Source organism: Physella acuta, unplaced genomic scaffold (assembly GCF_028476545.2).
Source record: "Physella acuta isolate Inbredline_101_S28 unplaced genomic scaffold, ASM2847654v3 ptg000714l, whole genome shotgun sequence".
NCBI lineage: Eukaryota > Metazoa > Mollusca > Gastropoda > Physidae > Physella > Physella acuta.
In genome coordinates, this window is record NW_026732232.1 from 448,337 (window position 1) to 468,483 (window position 20,147).

At 35.2% G+C, this 20,147-nt stretch overlaps 1 protein-coding gene across 1 annotated transcript; it reads right to left on the bottom strand.

Annotated features, from left to right (window-relative positions):
• Positions 1–1,935: 1,935 nt before the first annotated feature.
• On the bottom strand, positions 1,936–19,406 carry LOC131949778 (uncharacterized). Its single transcript, XM_059311726.1, has 17 exons — positions 19,276–19,406; positions 18,745–18,818; positions 18,096–18,294; positions 17,432–17,585; positions 16,986–17,203; positions 16,092–16,241; positions 15,761–15,875; positions 15,537–15,643; positions 14,930–15,122; positions 14,215–14,472; positions 13,852–14,038; positions 13,418–13,544; positions 10,228–10,335; positions 10,037–10,095; positions 5,978–6,146; positions 5,703–5,861; positions 1,936–5,569 (listed from the first exon to the last, which is right to left on the bottom strand). Exons 3-17 carry the CDS (start codon positions 18,276–18,278, stop codon positions 2,483–2,485), a joined length of 5,274 nt encoding a protein of 1,757 aa, XP_059167709.1. The 5' UTR covers positions 18,279–18,294; positions 18,745–18,818; positions 19,276–19,406; the 3' UTR covers positions 1,936–2,482.
• Between the last annotated feature and the right edge of the window lie 741 nt (positions 19,407–20,147).

Here is a 20,147-nt window from a genome sequence, read left to right on the forward strand (position 1 = left end):
TGTGTGACTGAAAATATTTTCGTGTGGAGTTACTAATACCATTACTATTTTAGTATTAACACAATATGGTTTTATATATATATATATATATATATATATATATATATATATATATATATATATATATATATATATATATATATATATATATATATATATATACAGGGTTCATGCTCAAAAGTTCAAATAAAATTCCAGGAGTTTTCCAGGACTTTTCCAGGAGTTTAAAAAAAAATTCAAGGAGATTTTAAAAACAAAAAAGAAACCCTATTTGTACATTTTTTTAAAAAGCGTACTTAATAATACATTTAATTAGCTAAGCCAAAGCAAAAATTTAATTTCAGTAAAAGTAAAACAATATATTTGTTACATATTAGGATAGAGGCTATCAATCTGACTACAGACCAGTTTGAATTTTCAAAATCTGACCATAAACAAAAAAGTTATGATTTTTTTTTTGTCATTAAAAAAACAGCAGTTTTTTTAAAGAACCTGGATAGACCCTGAAAGAGGATAAATACTGGGAGGGTATGGACCAAATTTTAAAGAGTTTTTCACTATACAAGTATTAAAAGAGGTATAAATGCAAGCAGACTTCACCAATTAATATCATTTCGTGATATTTTATTGATTTGTGGATGCCAAATCCAATGATGCTAGGCTAGTCGGCCAACCCGATGAACGTGTGAGATGAATATTATGTAATTTCAGAGACAAAAGTCTGGCAAGATTTCTTCATCTATGCCCAAGGATTAGTAACATCAACTCCACAAAGTGAAGGGGGAAGGGAGGTGGGGTATGAAACCACCGTACGAGTGTTACACAACATCAAAGGCGACGATCGTCGGGCTTGTCGCGTCACGGCACGGAGTAGTGGGGGCGGGTTGAGGCTATGGATGTTACGTTGGGTGTTACATACCGTGTAGGATGGTCAGTGTCTTCCCCCACCCACCCCAGCCCGTTTTGGTCGATTTGGCAAGCTAGTATTAAGCGTATTAACATTTTTAGTCAACCGAAAAAAAGAGCCACTGGAAAAATTTAGTTTATTTTCTATAGCCATTTTTACGAAAATTTAATGTATAAAATAAAATAATGAAACGTTACGCGAATCATCATTGTTTGATCGGGTCGCAGCTTTCCGGGTTTTCTAAAGAAGATTAATTTTGACGATTAGTCCTGAGCCGTAAATACTACTACAACTTGTTTTTGCTGTTTCAATAGTTTAAGACAAAGTTATGAAACATGCCTGTCTACTTTAAAAATCCAATAGCCGACAAGTCAAACACGGGAACACATGTAGGCCTATCTATCTTTAGAAATTGTTTATAGTATCATCCAATCTGGTCAATCGCCTAGCGTCACGTGACCACACACTCGGCTGTGCCACACGATGTGTAGATCACGGCAGTGCGATTCATTCGGACGACGGCCGATGCGTTTATTTTTATTTTCGTCCCATTTAAAAACTACTATTCAATTGTTGGCGGAACAAACTCAAATAATTTCGGTCGGGTTTTGCGCCGCGGGTTAATAAAATTTCATGCGATTTCAGGAAAAATTTAAAAATTTCAGGAGAATTCCAGGAGGTTTTTATATTTTTTCAAATTCCAGGAGAATTCCAGGAGATTTTTACGTTTTTTAAGATTCCAGGAGTTTTCCAGGACCTCCTGGAATTTCAGGAGGCCGCACGAACCCTGTATATATATATATATATATATATATATATATATATATACATTTATATAGCCATCTACTATGTTCATTAAGGGATATAATTAAGCATTTATCTGTTGTAAAACATCTTTCCTACAAATGCTTTAACTAATTTAAAACAAATGTCCCAACAAATAGTATTAGACCATCACTACATACTGACATGTTGAAACATTGGTTAGGGGAGGGTTAATCTAAACAGCACTAACAACAAGAAATATATTTTGTCTTTTATTACAAAATAATCAATAGGTAGATCTGCTATGTTCATGAAAGTAAACAATAAACATGCTGCCAGACATATTGATACAAATACAGGGAAATAATCAGAATACAGGGGAGATAAACAATGGATCAGATGCTTTTTAATTATAATATACACAACTTACATTCAAACATGCTCTTTTCTTACAAGAGAAAAATATCTATTTCTAATATACAGAAATTTCTTAAATTTAAAATAGCTTAACTTTAAATTTAAATGAGTAGTATAGTCATATGCTGTGTAGGTCATATAAAACACGTGAGATACTATTTTATTTTCTACTTTATCATGATTATGATGGCCTTTCTATTTTAGACATAGGGAAACTAGACACCAACACAACAGTTTGAAAGCTGATCATCATCAATCAGAATAAACACTTGTCTAACAACATTAGAATATTTCTATTAGAACAGAAATCTTTCTCATGGATATACATCCAGAGGAATATTTACAGCTGATATATAAAATTTCATAGAGAAAATTTAAATGAGAAAAAGTAAATCATTCAAGAAATCGAGATGGTATTTTCTGAACTCTAGCAGGGCGACTGCCACTTCTGGAAGGTGTAAGATTATCTGCTGGTACATTATGTGGCTTATGGGAGACTTTTGGAGTAGACACTTTAGATTTGGTTGAGTTATTCATCTTGGTGTCTTCAGTGATTTTCCTTTTTGATGCAGATTTTGGAGTGGATTTACTCTGTGTCTTAGAACTTGAGACAGGTTTTTCTGTATCATCCATGGAATCTGTATTATCCTGCCTGATGTCCTCCGCTTCCATTTTAACTTCATGATCTTGTGACTTCCCTTGCTCTTGTTTATTTTTAGCATTAGTCTTCTTGGCACTATCTTCAATGTCACCATGTGAGTCTAAATGCTTCATCAGCAGATCAAAGTCAATAAATTTACGCCTACAGGACAGACATGCATAGCCTCCTGCAGTTTTCTTGTATCTTGAATCCTTGACATCTTCAACATTTGCTTCATCATCAAAAATATCATCCTTGCAAACCTCTACCTTTTTCTTCCTTACTGAGGTTGGCTGAAAAATGGTTATAGTTTTTTCTTTCTCTTCTTTATCTGATACATTCTGCACTGGCTGCTTAACATTATCATTCTCTTGTACAAAAGATTCATCAAGAAAGGTTATGCTGCCACTTTTGTCAACAGAGACAATATTGTCGTGCTTACGAATATGGACCATTAGATTGTGCTTCAGGCTTGCCACCTTGTTGCAGATTTTACATTTGTAACCTTTTCCTTCTGGAAGCCGCATCATCACTTTACATTCCTCAGCACATTTCTTTTCATGATTCATTTTGATGACAAGCCTGTCAAATGGAGCCCCACAAATGGAACATGGAAAGTTTTGTACTTCTGAGAAAGAATCGTTGACATCTAATTCAACTTCTTTTTCCTTGTAAGTATGCATTTTTACTTTGTGAACATCCATGAAAATTTTCCTGGTAAAGGTTTCTCCACACTGACTACAAACAAAAGGCTTGACATGGATCTTTTTGTGCTTGAGTAGCATGTACTGGCTGCTGAAGCACTTGTTACATGTTGGGCACTCAAATGGTCTTTTATTTACGTGTGATCTTACGTGGCTCATCATGCGATATTTATTGGGAAGCTTCTTGCTGCAGTGCTTACAGTAGTATGACAACTTGTCTTCAGTCAGCCCATAATCTGTGGTTTCTTCATCTTTTTCACTTTGATAATGTTTCCTTTGGTGTGCGTCCAAGAAAAGTTTGCGTGAAAAAGCTAAAGGACATTTTTCACACTTAAATGGTTTAGTATGTATTTGCAAATGTCTCTTTAATGCAGCAGCACATGAGAACCACCTGTCACAGTCAGCACACTGGTAGGGTTTCTCTTTGGTGTGCACCTTCACATGTTGGTAGACACTGGCCTTCAAAGCAAATGACTTGGAGCAGTAACCACATACAAAGAGTCTACGATTTGAATCATAATAGTATGGGGCTTCTGGTCTCTTGCCAGATTTCAGAAGGTTCACTTTCCTTGCATCATTCCACATTGGTTTCCTATGGCTTATGCTGTGAGTTCTAACATGCTTGATCATGTTGCCCAACCTCTTCATCTCAATACGACAGATGTCGCATTTGTAGGTTTTACCATCTTCCATGATGGTGTAATTTAGAGCATCTGTATTGCCTAAACATGCACTCTGCAAATGTTTCAACAACTGTGCATTGTGTGCAAAAGCTCCATGACACAGCTGGCACCTGTAAGGTTTAGAATGTGTTTTCTTGTGCTTAACTAGTTCTCCTTTATCAACAAACTGCTTGGGGCACTCGTCACATCTAAAAGGCTTGTCTGTTAAGTGGTGGATCAAATGTCGCATCATATTGCCTCGCTGAACTGTCCGCTTGCCACAATGTCCACATTGATAAACCTTGACAAATTCTTCAGGAACATCTGGGATTTTCAAATCTGGCATGTCATCCACTGCTACCTCATCAATAGAGCTAGACTCAGATTTTCTGAACACATTTTCCTGGCTGCTTTCAGGAGCGGAAGGTTGTTCCACAACAGTTTCTTGTAATCCATTCATTGTCACCATGAATATAGTCTTCTGGCTAGATGGTTTTTGATCAGTGTTTTCTTCAGTATTTTCCTCAGACACCACAGTTTCAGTGATTTCTGGCTCTGTGGTTGTACCAGCATCTGCTTGAGCTCTTTTCTCAGCTTCTATTTCTTTCTTTACCTGTCTGTCAATTTCTCCAGGGTCAGCTTTGACTATACGCTGCTTATACTCAAAGGTTTGGCCACCCAAAGCTGCCATGCACATTTCCTCAACTCTAGTTCCATCTTCATCAACAAATGTTCTGATCGTCACCTCTTTCATACTGTTACCAGACTTGACAAGTGTAGTTCGAGCTTCATGACGACGTAAATGAAGAGCTAACAGAGATTTTCGCAAAAAAGATTTTTTGCACAAATAGCATGGGAAAATTCGCTTATGTATCATTGCATGCTTTTTTAAGTTACAGATATCCTTGAAACCCTTGTTACAAATCTCACACACAAAAGGCCTTTCAGCACTGTGATACATTTTATGTCTAATCAGATTTGTGGAGCTGGACAACACTTTTCCGCAAATGTCACAATTGTTTTTGTTTGAAGCTACTACTCGGTTAGCCCCCTTGGCATCATTGCCAAGTTCAAGCATCAAATCACCTGCACCTTCAGACCTGATAATTTGGATATGTTGCATTTCATCATTTGGCCCTTTGAGTGCAAAACTTAAAAAGCCATCATTGTTCTCAGCCATTTCTGACACTTCTGAAGTACTTTCTGCTGCATCTTTTAGTGTGGGCTGCTTTACAACAACTTGAACCTCTGGAGGACTCACAACAGAGGTAAACACATCTTGAATGAGGTCAACTTCAGGCTGTCCCTGCTGTGTTTGAGCAGCATTAGTAACAACACTGCTGCTTCTGGCAATAGGCTGTGTAACTCTTTTTGGTATCATTACTTCGGGCTTGGGCTGCTCAAGTTTGATGACACCTGCTTCTTCTAGTTCTCTCAGTGGGGAAACTTGATTCAGTGTTAGATTATGAGTAGGCTGCAAGAGATGGCATTGATTTTAAAATAGCACATCATTAAAAAGTAATTTATTAACATGCTTAGACAACAAAATTTTTTATTAATAAACCGACCAATAAGTGATGATTAAATGAGGGTTTACTTTCCCTTACCTGAAGTACTTGTTTGATAGAACCATCCTCTCCTAGTTGTAAGATATCTCTTGTCACAGTGACGCCCCCTGGTGTCTCAGGAGGAAGTGTTATGCTCATCACTATCTGAGAACTTGGTCTTTCTTGTTTTATTTGTTCCAGGTGGGAAAACATATGTTTCTAAAACATCAGAGTCAAACTCAAAATCAAATATAAAACTAAAACAAATTAATTCAGATGTAACTATTATCAAAATTAATTCCAGTTGGAGTTGTCATAACTGACACTTCATATACCTTAAACACAGCTTTCTCCAGAAACTCAAGATCACATAAGCCACACTTGTAAGGATTGACTAAATGAATCACAATATCATTGGGACCAACTTCTGGAATTTCCTCCTCAGTCATCATAGTGATTGTTTGCTCCATTTTATTTTTCAATGATAGTATCAACAAAGAAATTCTTTATATTCTCCTTTTTTTTTTTTGCATTCATTCCTGGAAATGTATAAGTACAGTAAGTTGTAAAATCCACTGAAATGTTTAAAAATCTATAACATGAAATAGGAATTAAACTATTAACTGCATATGACAAGTCAGAAACATCACACTCTATATAATAATATATATTTGTAGATTGTTGTATCAATTCTTAAAAGATTAGTGGTTTGTTTTTATATAAAAAGTAAGAGTGGCTGGTGGTAAAAAAAAATTATGGACATAAGACAGTTTTACTGAAGATAAACCTAAAGAGACTGATTAAGGTGTTGTGATTTGTGTAATCTTACATAGTAAAACAAATTAACACATTTATACCTAGTCAAAGTCAAAGTAACTAGGCCTATATTGAAAATAAGATCATTAGGCTTTAGTCTTTCTTTAGACTGAAGGTTTTTTTTATATTGAAAACAATACAATAGGCTGAACCTATATCCTTTAGTTGGGCTTCACACTTCAAGCCTGAAGTTGTGGCTTTTGTGAAATATCCTGGCTTTTCATGTATATACAATTATACAATACTGGAAAAGATATACTTGAACCAAATGTATGTATCTGACATTAGAACACACTGTGGACGTGGTCATACTCGACAACTTTATCTTTAGAACTAAATGTTTTGGGACCTGCAAACTAAAGTTATATAATTACTAAAAACTGTAGGCATAGGGGCCTACTCTTCTTTTTGATAATTAGTAGCCTAAACATTCAAACCATAATTTTTAATCTAGTTTACAATAAAGATAGTACTTAGATGGCTTCTAGGAATCTATGTAAAAATTATTAAATTAAACTTGGAAATTAATAACCCACTTCCCCATAGGTATAGATCTAGTACAATTGAGTGGACTGTAGTAAACTTTAGTAAACTTCAAAGAGGGGTAAGGTAAGGGATATCTGGGTGATATAATATAGGCCCTAAGTAAGTGGGCCTATAATAAATAATAATAGTTTAAGTCTAGGCCTAAGTATTTTATTTTAGGTGTAGGGAGCAGGGTGTTTCGTGGCTAAATACTAAACATTAAAATTTAGGGCTTTAGGACTAGGACACTTTGACTTTAGGTCCTAAGTCCTAACTAAACAAATCATTTTAATGGTAATCTATCGTTTTGGGTACGTAAAATCGCCCGCGACTTGTAATGTGAAAACCAGGTGACTCCTTAAATTTTAATAATTATTTCACATTTTGAGGAGGATTTATATTTTTTAAAATACAAAAATGTTTCCTTGTTTCATTTATGTACCTGTTTTTAAAGAATTGAATTAAAACTTTTCAGTAATAAATGAAGACTAGCGATGTTTCCAACAGATGCAACCATGCTCATTTACTATAGCAGCCATCTTGTTTAAGTTTTATTTTATAAGCTTTTAGCGCGAGATCAGGGGGAAGCCACTCTATTTTACAAATGGCTGCTGTTTATATAGCAAATCTTGCTCGCAAACACTGCTGTTTAAAGTTTATTTCTGGCCTATATCGATATATTTAGCCATTGATTTAGGTTTATTATTCATTTATCTATAATATTTGACACAAACATATGACAATATACTTCTATTAAAGCCTTGACAATGAGGTAACGTTTTCGTACATTAATAGCCGCGGGCGATTTTACGTACCCAAAACGATAGATTACCATTTTAATAGACTAGTGACTAGTCTAGTATAATTAATTAGGCCTAGACAATTCTTGCAATAATCTTTTACTTAGCATATCCAATTTATTTTAAAATTTAATTAATTAGGCCTACTGATATTTAATTTAAAAACAGTTGGCCTAAATAATTAAATTATTAATTTATAATTAGATTCTATAAAAATCAAATAGTCAAATAGCAAAGGGCGAATATTTTATAAGATCACGATCGCGATTCAACGACGTAGTAAATCGGTTTCGCATGCTATCGTTTCTCTGGATAATGATGGCGGCCTCTGCGTAACATTTTCGAACCAAGAAGACGCTACCTGCAAACCTTCGTGTCATTAAAAAAACGAGATTATTCAAAATACTATGCAATATATAAACCCTCACTTACAAAATTTGAATTATAGATATGTTATGAACTTTCCCAATGTAAAATTAAGCAAATGAATTCCATATATAAGACAATTTATAAAATTATAATGAGAATCACAAAAATGCAAATGTAGAAAGGACGCATAATCTTGTTACTTCCCTTTGCCACAAGAGTAGGAGCATAGTAAAAGTATAGACTTTATAAACAGAACAATTTATATTTTTAGGTTTATGGCTACCCTATGACCTATATAAATATTAAATATAGTGTATATTATATAACCTAAGTATTATTTATTTATATTGTATAGCCATAGACCTATACTTTACTACATTAAACATTATGTTACACTAATTATAATGTAATAAGGGTAATAGTAATTAGCCTAAATAAAATTATAAAGCATTCAACTATTCATAGGCTGTCTAATCTAATACTAATACTAATACATAGGGAGTATAGGTGGGACTATAAATACAACTACATAGACTAGATCTAGATATTTGACATTATGTTATTTCACAATGTGTAACTGTAGTCATTGCACAATACTACTAATTCAACGTACTCGCAGTCTTCTCCTCGTAAATTCTTTCGGTGTAGGTCTTGCTTTTTGCTTAAAGCCAACTTGATAAAATGGATGATAACATCCATACTTCCAGGCATCTATCCCCCGCCCCTCCCGAACGAAATGGAATAGAATACATGTACTTTTTCCCATGTCCGCTCACCCCCCCCCCCCCCCCCCGAAAATATCAAGTGCCTCCCCCCTCCCCCGCCCCCGAGAAAAACACTGGTGTCGAGTGCACACAAAAAAGCGCTAGCTTCTATATAACTATACAGATCTCTAGGCCTATAAAATAGAAAGAATGTATGTCTTGTGTATCTATCTGTATGTATGTTGTTAAATATTGTTGAACGCATCTTTGTTGGGGCACGTTGTAGTGAGTGGGGGAAGGCATGGTCGGATATTAGAGGTTTCAACTGCTATCCCGAAAGGCTCGTGTTCGGATACCGGGCTTGAGTCTGTACTATGTTCCCGAGTCCACCCAGCTCTGATGGGTACCTGCGACTCACGTTAGGGAAACCAAGGCGGCTTGGCATGGGGCTGACCACACTATCTCCCTGTATGTCGAGGTCTTTGAAACAGAGGAACTCCACTTCATCCGCTACATGTGTCTTGGGCACAATCAGGACACGATTATGAGTAATGAATCGGAATTCGGCGAAGACAACCAATAATTATGAACCCGACAACAATTTCTAATTGGCTAACAATAGCAGAGACATCTTACACATACGATGTGAAACCCCGCAACATCACACGTGAGCAGATATTGTGGGCCTATATCAATGTTTTCGATTTGTAAAAAAAATGTGTTAATAGCTTAGCCACTGGATGAAAATTCAATAAAATCTGTTTTAAAGTCAGCCTTTTCAAGTTCCAATCACGGTATTTCAAGCATAAAATTATAAAAGTAAATAAAACGTTTTCAGTCTCGGTTACTTTTTTTTCTCGTCTGTCTGGATTTGTCGCAGCAAATTGATTTTTCAGCTCAGTTTCGACGACCTGGATTGAGCTGGTGACACTCACAATTTATAGCCAACAGCATATTAAAAAAATATGGGACAATTTTAATTTTTCTGTCATTCATTGACCAATACACGTCGACTTCAAGATATGCACCTTCGCCCACCAACAGTTTAGGGCAGATGCCGACCTTAAGCAAGGGCAGCTAAAGAACATCTGGGCTTCCAGTCAGCTCTCCCTGACCACCATGGTACAAACAAAAACAGAATGATTCCAGACATTTATAAACGGCTGTCTCAGAAGATTACACAAGATCCGCTGGCCCGACACCATACACAACTATGGCAAACAACAGGACAACTTGCAGCTGAAGAAGAATTAAGGAACAGAAGATGGGGTTGTATAGGACACACTGTGCAGACCACCAGCCAATATCATCTGACAGGCTTTGAGATGGAACCCTCAGGGAAAGCGGAAAAGAGGTCGGTCAAAAAACAACTGGAGACGGGACCTTGAGGCTGAAACCATAAAGATGGGTTGCACCTGGAGTAAGGTTGAAAAAATGGCACAGGACAGAGGACTCTGGACTGGAGACGGGACCTTGAGGCTGAAACCATAAAGATGGGTTACACCCGGAGTAAGGTTGAAAAAATGGCACAGGACAGAGGACTCTGGAGATCTTTGGTTGGCAGCCCATACCCCAGCAGGGGTGACGGTCAGTGATGATGACCTCAAGATAGGCACAGAGCAGTGGTGACGGGCAGTGATGATGACCTCAAGATAGGCACAGAGCAGTGGTGACGGGCAGTGATGATGACCTCAAGATAGGCACAGAGCAGTGGTGACGGGCAGTGATGATGACCTCAAGATAGGCACAGAGCAGTGGTGACGGTCAGTGATGATGACCTCAAGATAGGCACAGAGCAGTGGTGACGGGCAGTGATGATGACCTCAAGATAGGCACAGAGCAGTGGTGACGGTCAGTGATGATGACCTCAAGACAAGCACCTTCGTTAAACAACAGTTGCTACAGACATCGATACCAAAGTAGATGCTTCCATGTAAATTTTATTTTTTTAATTAGGGATCATCCATAGATGACGTCACGCTTTTTGACTATTTTTACCTCCATCCGTCACAAAAAGGTAGACACCCCCTTAAATGACGTCACACCTCAGCCTACAACCCCCCCCCCCCCCCCCCCTCAAAATTGCAGTTGAATTTTTCTTAAAATACGAAATTTTTCCAAAATCTTGTCAACATAGAGTATTTCAATCAATTCCTATTATAATTTATTAAAAGTTTTCTAAAACGCGAAACAAAGGCTAAAATTCGTTTTCTAACATTGCTTTTTTATAAAGCAAAAGTGTGACGTCACACCATCTGAGCGCCCCCCCCCCCCCCCCTTTACGAGAGCGACATCTTTTATGGACGACTCCTTATTCGTCACTGACTGTTCTTGTTCGTTTTAATTAACTTGTATTTCCCAAAAGAGGCACCATTGTTCTTCAAAAATAGCTTGTTATAATTAATTTTTTGTTTCCCTAAAAAGGCACCATTGTCATAAAAATGCCCACGACACTGAACATTACACAATACGCCCATAAAATAAATAGGAGATCCAGTAGTATTATCTGGGCATATAAAATTTAATCTAATAACATAGGAGACCTTAATGTTGGGCATTTTTTATAAATGTTCCATATCCAAACATGAAACCATACTGCTATCTTTTTTTTAAACTGCGTATTTTCTCCCCACAATATAAAATATTGTAAAGAGCCTTGTATGTAAAGAAAGATGTACTTGTTTCATACCAACTAGTCGTGAATTTCCTCTCCCAGTTTTATGGTTTGAACAATTTAATTCAAACAGATCTTGTTACAATACTGATAGAAAACTGTATACAAATACAACGAAGAGTTTTGTAGGACTGACTTGGTCATATAACTAAAAACTGAAGAGCAGTATTGGAATTACATGGTTTATTGTATAGAATGTACATCTATTATTTAAAGAGCAAAGTATTATTATACACATTATAGTATAAAGTGTATTATTTAGTGCAGTACATTTTTTTTTAATCATAAGTATTCATTAGGCACAAGTAGCTTCATTCTTGTTAGCTGTACACAGGAACTTTTTTATTACCATTTTAAAATAATCATTCAAAGTAACATGGAATATTAGCTTACTGCAATCTAGACTAAACCATGAAGTGTAACCATTACAGCACATGTAACAATCATTGAAATGTTACACACTTTAATGCCACTGGTGGCACAGTGGGATGTCACAGTAAAAACAATGTTGCAATGTATGACAAAGGAATCATAAATATGAAACATGAGCACCATGGTATTTTAATATAACTAGATAATCTATACAGGTTTCTATCTAGGTTAGAATTACACCTGGTTAATTTAGGAGAATATGCTTTATTTTTAGAAAAATCGAGTTGGTTAATTCACGGGAAAAAAAACAACAACAAAATCTTTATTTCACATCACAGATATGAGAAAACAACACAGCCATTATTTGATTTTTACTGAAATACAATAACAAGAAGGAATGGTAGGATATGATTCACATTATGGATTTGTGTGAGATCCACAAAACAGCATGCCATGTATGAGATCCATCATTTATCAATAAGGGATTTATTTCAATAGTAAGAAAAAATTGCAACAAGCTGGTTAGTCTATAGTAGCCCACAAGAATGTGACCTAAACTACCAATAAACCAAAGTTGCATTTCCCTTGACTAAACCTACTTCACAAATGTATGTACAATTTTACAGTTTTTTCCTTGAAATAAAAATGATAAATAATACATTTGCAACAAATTATGGATAGTGCAATAATCAATAACAATGTACATGTCAATCAATAAGATTAAGAGACATTAAAACTGCAAATAAAATTTTGGCAAACAATTATAATTTTTAAACTTCTGATTTCTAAATAACGTACAGTAAGTATGATACACAAATTGTTGGTGTCTGTTGTGCATTCATAAATATTTAGGTCTAGAGTTGTCTTACCCTGAATCTTATGTTTATGCACAAGTAATAGTACTTCTCATGTTGTGTATAAAGGTTGCAAGAATGCATTAAAATTTCAAAATGTGAAGTAAATAGGAAGTTATTCCATTAAACATTTTTGTTCCCCATTCATCTTAAAAATGTGACAGTTGCAACAATTGATGTGTATTATTCTAGTTCCTCAAAAAAATACTTAACCACCATTATTTTTAATTATTATTGTCATGTTATTAACAATTTAAGTATGAGGATTCACTACTCATGGGTAAGTGGTAACTAATTTTATGTTTTCTGATCCGATCACAGTGTTTTACAGCGATCTTAGATAAACTAGTTGCTCTTATAAAACTATACACTGAGCAAAGAGAATCATTGGTGTGTTGTGTATGGATGATACAGCTGGTCAAACTCCATTATCTAGTCCACTGGTGATGTATCATAGAATCAATGATACTGTATCTAAACAACTGTCTTCAAATTACACACACAACTATATGTTCAACAAAAAGTCTATTATGAAACAAAAAATGAGATTGATTGCACATAAAAGCACCTGACTAGATTAGAAGAGTGTGAAATACCAACCACATTATTACATAAATCATTATGTGAGGTTAACCAAGGGAAGGAATGTATCTCATCTCTAGACAGATCTGATGACTGTGACACCTGCATCACACCTTGATATGGCCATACTTTTACTCATGTTCTTCCAGGTACTGTGAGAAGGGTCGTAGACCTCAAGAGTGTCCAATAGAGTTTTACCATCATAGCTGAAAGGAAAGAATGAATGCAATGGAGCACTTTTTGGTAAAGTGTATGCTTTGTCTGTGAAGTCCAACAGAATAAAGCCCCTATCAAATATTAACAAATCCAAAAAACAACAGGATGAACAGATGATAGAAAAGTTGTCAACATCAAAAGCTCAGCTCATATTTAGAGACAGTGAAATAAATAAGGTCCTACTGCCTGAATATCATAAAGATAAGCCACACCAGGAAGTATTGATTAAAGTTTCTACTTTATCATTTGACTTGACAGACTACAAAATATATAGAGAGTGTTCTAGTAAAGTCTTACCCTGCTACAACCATCAGTTTTCCTTGGAATACACAAGCTCCTACATAGCAGCGAGGAACCTGCATGTTTGTTATGGAGGCCCAGTAGTTTGCTCTTGTATTAAAACATTCAACACTAGAAAGGTGGTCAGTACCATCATAACCACCACAGACATAAATTACATTGTTCAAAACTGCAACACCTGCACCTAGAAGTATTTTAATCAAAACTATATCAATTGGCTCAAGTGTAAGTGGATATTACCGTAGTGTATTAAAAGATGTAAATATATTTTCAAAAGGATTAAAATGTGATTAAACTTTGTGTTTTAAATATTGTACCCAACATTTGTATTTATTAAGACTTCACAATGGACACCCTTACCAGATCTCTGAGTTGTCATAGGTGGAATATTGCTCCATTGATCCATTTGTGGATCATAGCACTCCGCAGTGGATAATAGATTAGTACCATCATATCCACCTATACAGTAGATCATATCACTGGCCACAACTAGCCCAGCACCTTCTCTGCCTGTTGCCATGGAGCTCAGCATTGTCCACTGCTCAGAGATGGGGTTAAAACGTTCAAGACTGGAGTGCCTAGAATACCCATCAAAGCCGCCACAGACATACAGTTGGTCTGGAAGGTCAAATTTTATTTTAGTGTTGGCCTCTAGATTGTGTCATCAAGTACAGGTACATAGTGTACAACTCAAATCACATTTTTAAAGTCTGGTCTTAAATTCTTATTAAATTAAATGTGAGCATAATGCTATTAACCCTTTTTTCCTGATGTTGCAAACAGTGCTTATACTTATACTGATTAATTGCTGATGTCTCAACACTGTTTTTTTTTTTTTAAATTTATGTCATAGCATTGCTGCTTTCACTTTTGTATAACCATTTATTTCATTTAAAATTCTGGTTTTATCAAATTTTTAGCTATTGGTAACATGTAAGTTAGCTGCATGAGATTTTGAAAAATTGCAATAAGATTCACACTTTTGCCTTAACAGCTACAGCCATTATCATAGATGCTTTTGGCAACGGCACTGTTGAACAGTTGATACCTTGGCACAAGCTATTTATGACCATACCTTTGTAAACACATATGCCAGCCAAACCTCTGCGTTGGTGCATAGAAGTAACAGGCTCCCACTGCAGTTTCTCCTGTGTAAAATCTAGTTTTTCCACTAAACTCAGTCTGGACTGCCCGTCATACCCTCCAACCACATAGAGCTTATTGGCTACCGAAGCTGCTGATACATAGCGCCTCTTTCGAGTTAAATTCTGAAAAACAAATGTTTGCATTTTATTATCTATTCTAGCAAAAATGTTATTTAAGTAGTGAACGTCAAGGGAAACTAGCGACAGTTAAGACCAGTATGAATGTAGTTTGTCCTAATGAGCTGTTGAGAAACAGTTTGTAACCAGCTATTTACATGTATGTATATGCAGGTATGGCTTAGCTTTCTTTAGAAAAATAAAACAGAATTTACATTGTAAAACATTTTTAAAAACAAATCTGTATTAAAATAATTCAGCAGGCCTATCAGTAAACAATAAACACAAGTTTTAAAATTCTTCTCTTGGATTTATAAAAAAAAATTAATTAGCACCATACTATATGGAATTTAAGATCAAATGTATGAAGGCCATACAGTATTAAAGTGTGCACATAGAGTGCAAGGTAGCCTTACTTACAGGAAGTTTGGTCCATGAATCAGTTTTTGAACAAAAACTTTCAACTGTATCGACTAAGTTTTGATGAGAACCAAAGCCTCCAAGAACAACTAAGACACTGTCCGTTCCTTTAAAATAGATATAGAAAATTGTATGCAAGAAAGAGTATTACAGTAGTCTTATAAGATCAAACAGGCAGTATGTATTCATTATGAGAGGTAGAATTTTTAATGAAATGCATGTACCTGCTCTAGGTGTAGTTTTAGGTCCGCTCATTTTATCTCTGAGATCTGGGCGAAGGTGAAAACGCTTTGCTTCATCTACAAGATCTCGACAAGCATGACTTGTTTTTATTAATATCTAAAAAGTTACAAAAAAAAAATGACATCATGAAAATAAATACTGATGTTCTTGACTTCAACTCTATTTAACTTTCATAATGCTGGATAGTTGGTAATATCAAACAGTTTTAAACAGCGAGACAAGAAATGAGCAGATTTACCTCATTGTCCAGAACATCTGTGATAAAATTTACTGAGAGTAAAGGCAAGCGAGACAAGAAATGAGCAGAGTTACCTCATTGTCCAGAACATCTGTGATAAAATTTACTGAGAGTAAAGGCAATCTAACATGGCCTAGCAGCCGTGGCATGTACTTGAGTCTTGCAGGCTCATCACTTTTAACCCAGGTAACCACACCTTGATAAACTGTTTCTTCACTTTTTACCTTAACAAAAATGTGGATCTCATAACTTTTGGTTTATTCAAAAAGGAATTAGACCAGGAAAGAGATTTATCCCTAAACATTCATTTAAAATGAAAATCTACAAATTTAGAAAAAAAAATTTAAACTGTCAACATCAATTAGAAGCTAAGCATCCATAAATAGGTTCAGCTTAATGCTGCTGTTTTTTACATTCTAACTTGTTAGACTTAAAATTATAAAGTGATGTAATCCCAACCTTTAGCTGAGTGGTAATCCATAAAGTTATTAGCCCCCCCCCCCCCCCCCACCCCATTTCACCATTGGCACAAAAAAATCAGATCCAGTCCCCAAATGACCCTAAAACCTCTCCTAAAATGCACTTTTTTTTAAAACAGTAAATTCCTTCTACAATATCAACTGACCTTAGTTATCATTCATTAAATAATAGAGATCCATTTTATTACAATTAGCACCAAAACAGTATCTAAAAATTTTTTAGTATTGAAATTTTTAGGTCACCCTTTCTTAACACCTTTCCCTTCCCCTGGTCACTAAATGGACAACCCTTTTTCAATAGGAGCGCACATTTTTTATTAGATTTCAAAACAGTGTCATTGTCTCCAAATTACCATGAGTGATTTTGTTTTTATTAGCAAGCAAAACAGGATGCAAGAAATAATGTCAACATTATAGATAAAATACACTAGATAACCAAGAGTAAAGATACGCCTACAGTAATTAGATCTCTCCATAAAGCATTTTTACCTGCAAATCCTCACTTGCCACTAATGACTCCACCTCTTCAAAATGCATTATTTTAAATTCTTCATGCTCTATGACAGAATTAAAATGTCTAAGTGCAAATCTTTCTGCAGCATGAAATAATGACTGACAACAGTGATTTTCTGCAAACACCTTAATGCCCAAGCAGTTACTTGCATCAAGCTGACGTTCCAAAAATCTGCAGCAAGCATTCTTCACACCTACTCAACAAGTCAAACATCACATATCATTTCAGTATTTAATTCAAAGCAAAATCATCAATATAATAACTTAAAATGTAGATTAAAGTAAGCCTACTTTTTGTGCTCATGTTTTCTGACAAAGTGCTTTGAAATATTGGTCAGTGTTGTGGAGTGAATGAAGTCAGCTGTGTCAAAACTGAGTTGTACGTTCTTTGTGTTTTTAGATTGTGTCTAGCAGAATCAAACCTGTCAGCTGTAGTAAGCAAGCAGCAGGCAGAAGTTCCTGTACATTTTCTACAGTCACCTCGACTGTCTCTGTGTAAACAAAGTCTAACAGGATTTCCATGACAATGGCGGGTATCTCATGAAGATCTATTACAGATTTGTCTTTTTCCTTCATCTTAAAAAAATAAAAGTTATGAGTATTTCAGAACATAATTAAATATAAAGTAATATTCAGACACATTATTTAAATGTAACAAAAGAAATATCACAACTTTTTGTAAAAGCTAAAAACTAATTATGACATTATTACTCTAATAATCTAATATTTATTAATCAGCTTAAGAATATTAGTACCTGATTATTGAGATGTGAGGTTTATGGAAAATATTCCTTATGTGACATTATGTTTACTTATGAGTAAAGTTATTTTTTATTATTATGGAATTTCAAGTCATTATAAAGTAATAAAGACCAGGCATCCAAATCACATAGGCTTACTTACTACTAACAACAGCTACTCTTAACCAACATTACCATAACTTTTTATAAAATGGTACATGAAAATGAAAGCCAAATTTAAAAAATAGATACTTCTTATAGAAAACAGAAAGTGAACAAAACAATTACCAAATTCAAAACTTTATAAACATTAGGATTAGTACTACATTATTGACAACAAATTTACCTCATTTGTAAACATTGCATTGAAGTAATCGCTACTTGCTGCAAGCACTATACGATGTGCAGGAAAACATTTGTTCTCTACTCTTAGAATAACATCACACAGTTTATTTGCCTTGCGTAAAGCATTCATTGTTGAAAGTATTTCTTTAGAATGGACGTCTGTGAACATCTGACAATCTTCCATCTTGTAAGTTAATATTCTTTTAAAAACAATAGAATTATAAATGAATAAAAAATGCACACGTTAAGGATATAAGAAAATTATCAATCCACAAAGTTTGGACAAATACAATACAATTGTAACTAGGCAGATTATAACCTAATAAACTAAAGAGAATATTGTAATGTATCACATATTGCCTATAATTATAATAAAGACCTACTATACTACAAACAAGCTAATTAGGCTTAGGCCTAAATATTTATAAAGGCAATTAGCCACTGTTGTAAATATAGATCTAGTGGCTAATACATACTTATGCTAAGGCCTGTACGGGCGTATAAATACTATGTAGTAATGCATAGGCCTGTATGTTTTTTTTTATATTTGGCCTTTTTTGGGGATGTTTTAAATTTATGTTGCTACCCATAGTATGACTACTACTGCTAGTATTTAGTACACTAGTACTAGACTCTAGACCTGTACTTACTGCTGCTCTACTGTAAGTAAGTTACTGTAACTCTTACTCTTCTTAGGCTTCTAGTTTTACTTTACTATCAGCACCTGATGACACAATTAAGAGGGTGAAACCAAATGAAAAAATAGTAAATTTTCTGTCAAAACAATCAATTATCCAAAAATGCAAAATTGTAGGGGGAGAGGGGGGGGGGGGGCGTGTGTGTGTGTGGGACACCTGACCATTTGATACCACTGCTGTTTGTGTTTGCCAGCCTATCTCCCTGTGCCCTGTATGTAGGCCTGTAAGTCTTGAATCCAGGTCAAGTCTGTATAAAGTCTCCAATACAGTCCACCCAGACTGATGGATACCTAACTCATGTAATGTTATGATGCAGTGTTGGGGAAAGTAAAGTGTGTGTAAACTTTACTTTTACAGTGTAAAGTAAAAAAAGAAAAGGCAAAGGGCAGAAAGGCGGCTGTGAAAGTGCTGACCGTAAACTAGATCTAATTAATTTTACTGCCTATGCCTAAACTTAATAAAAAAAATTTACATCTTTTTAACCTTTAAAATTTTTGGATCCAAATTTAATTTATTTACGGAATGTAGACTAGATCTAGACTTCTAGATCTAGATCTAGATTTATGAATAAATTCTTAAAAAGAATTCTTAAGAGTTCGCCATTTTGAAAGATCATCAACACTACCAGTACAAACTAATGATAAAATTAATGTATTAGATATAGATCAGTGGTTCTTAACCTTTTGGATGTACCGAACCCCACCTGCTTCATTGTTGCATTCACAGAACCCTTAATAGTTAATACTAGAATCGAATAGGAATGATTGAATGTTGTTTTTTTTTCAAATTTAAAACATAGATAGATCTATATATTTTACTGGTGCACAAAATGAACCGTGCATCAACACCACGCTCAAAGAACACTAGGGGTCATCCATAAATGACGTCACGCTTTTTTTGACGATTTTTACCTCCCCCCCTCCCCTCCGTCACACGTCGTCACAAAAAGCCAGACCCCCCCCTAAAATGACGTCACACCTCAACCTACAACCCCCCTCAAAATTGCAGTTGAATTTTTTTTTAAACATCGATATTTTTCCAAAATCTTGTCTAAACTATTACAGTTTATTAAAACAGTTATCTAAAACGCGAAATAACGTCTAAAATTCGTTTTATAACATTGCTTTTTTAAAATGCAAAAATGTGACGTCGCAACATCTGACCCCCCCCCTCCCCCTCATCACACATCGTCACAAAATTACGGACCCCCCCCCCCCCCCCCCTCCCCCCTACGAGTGTGACGTCATTTATGGATGACCCCCTAGATTAGAATTGCTCAACTTAGTATTGCAAATCATGCAGTTATTATTTTTTTTTCTTGATAGTCTAGTTCGCGTGAAAGAATTATAATAATA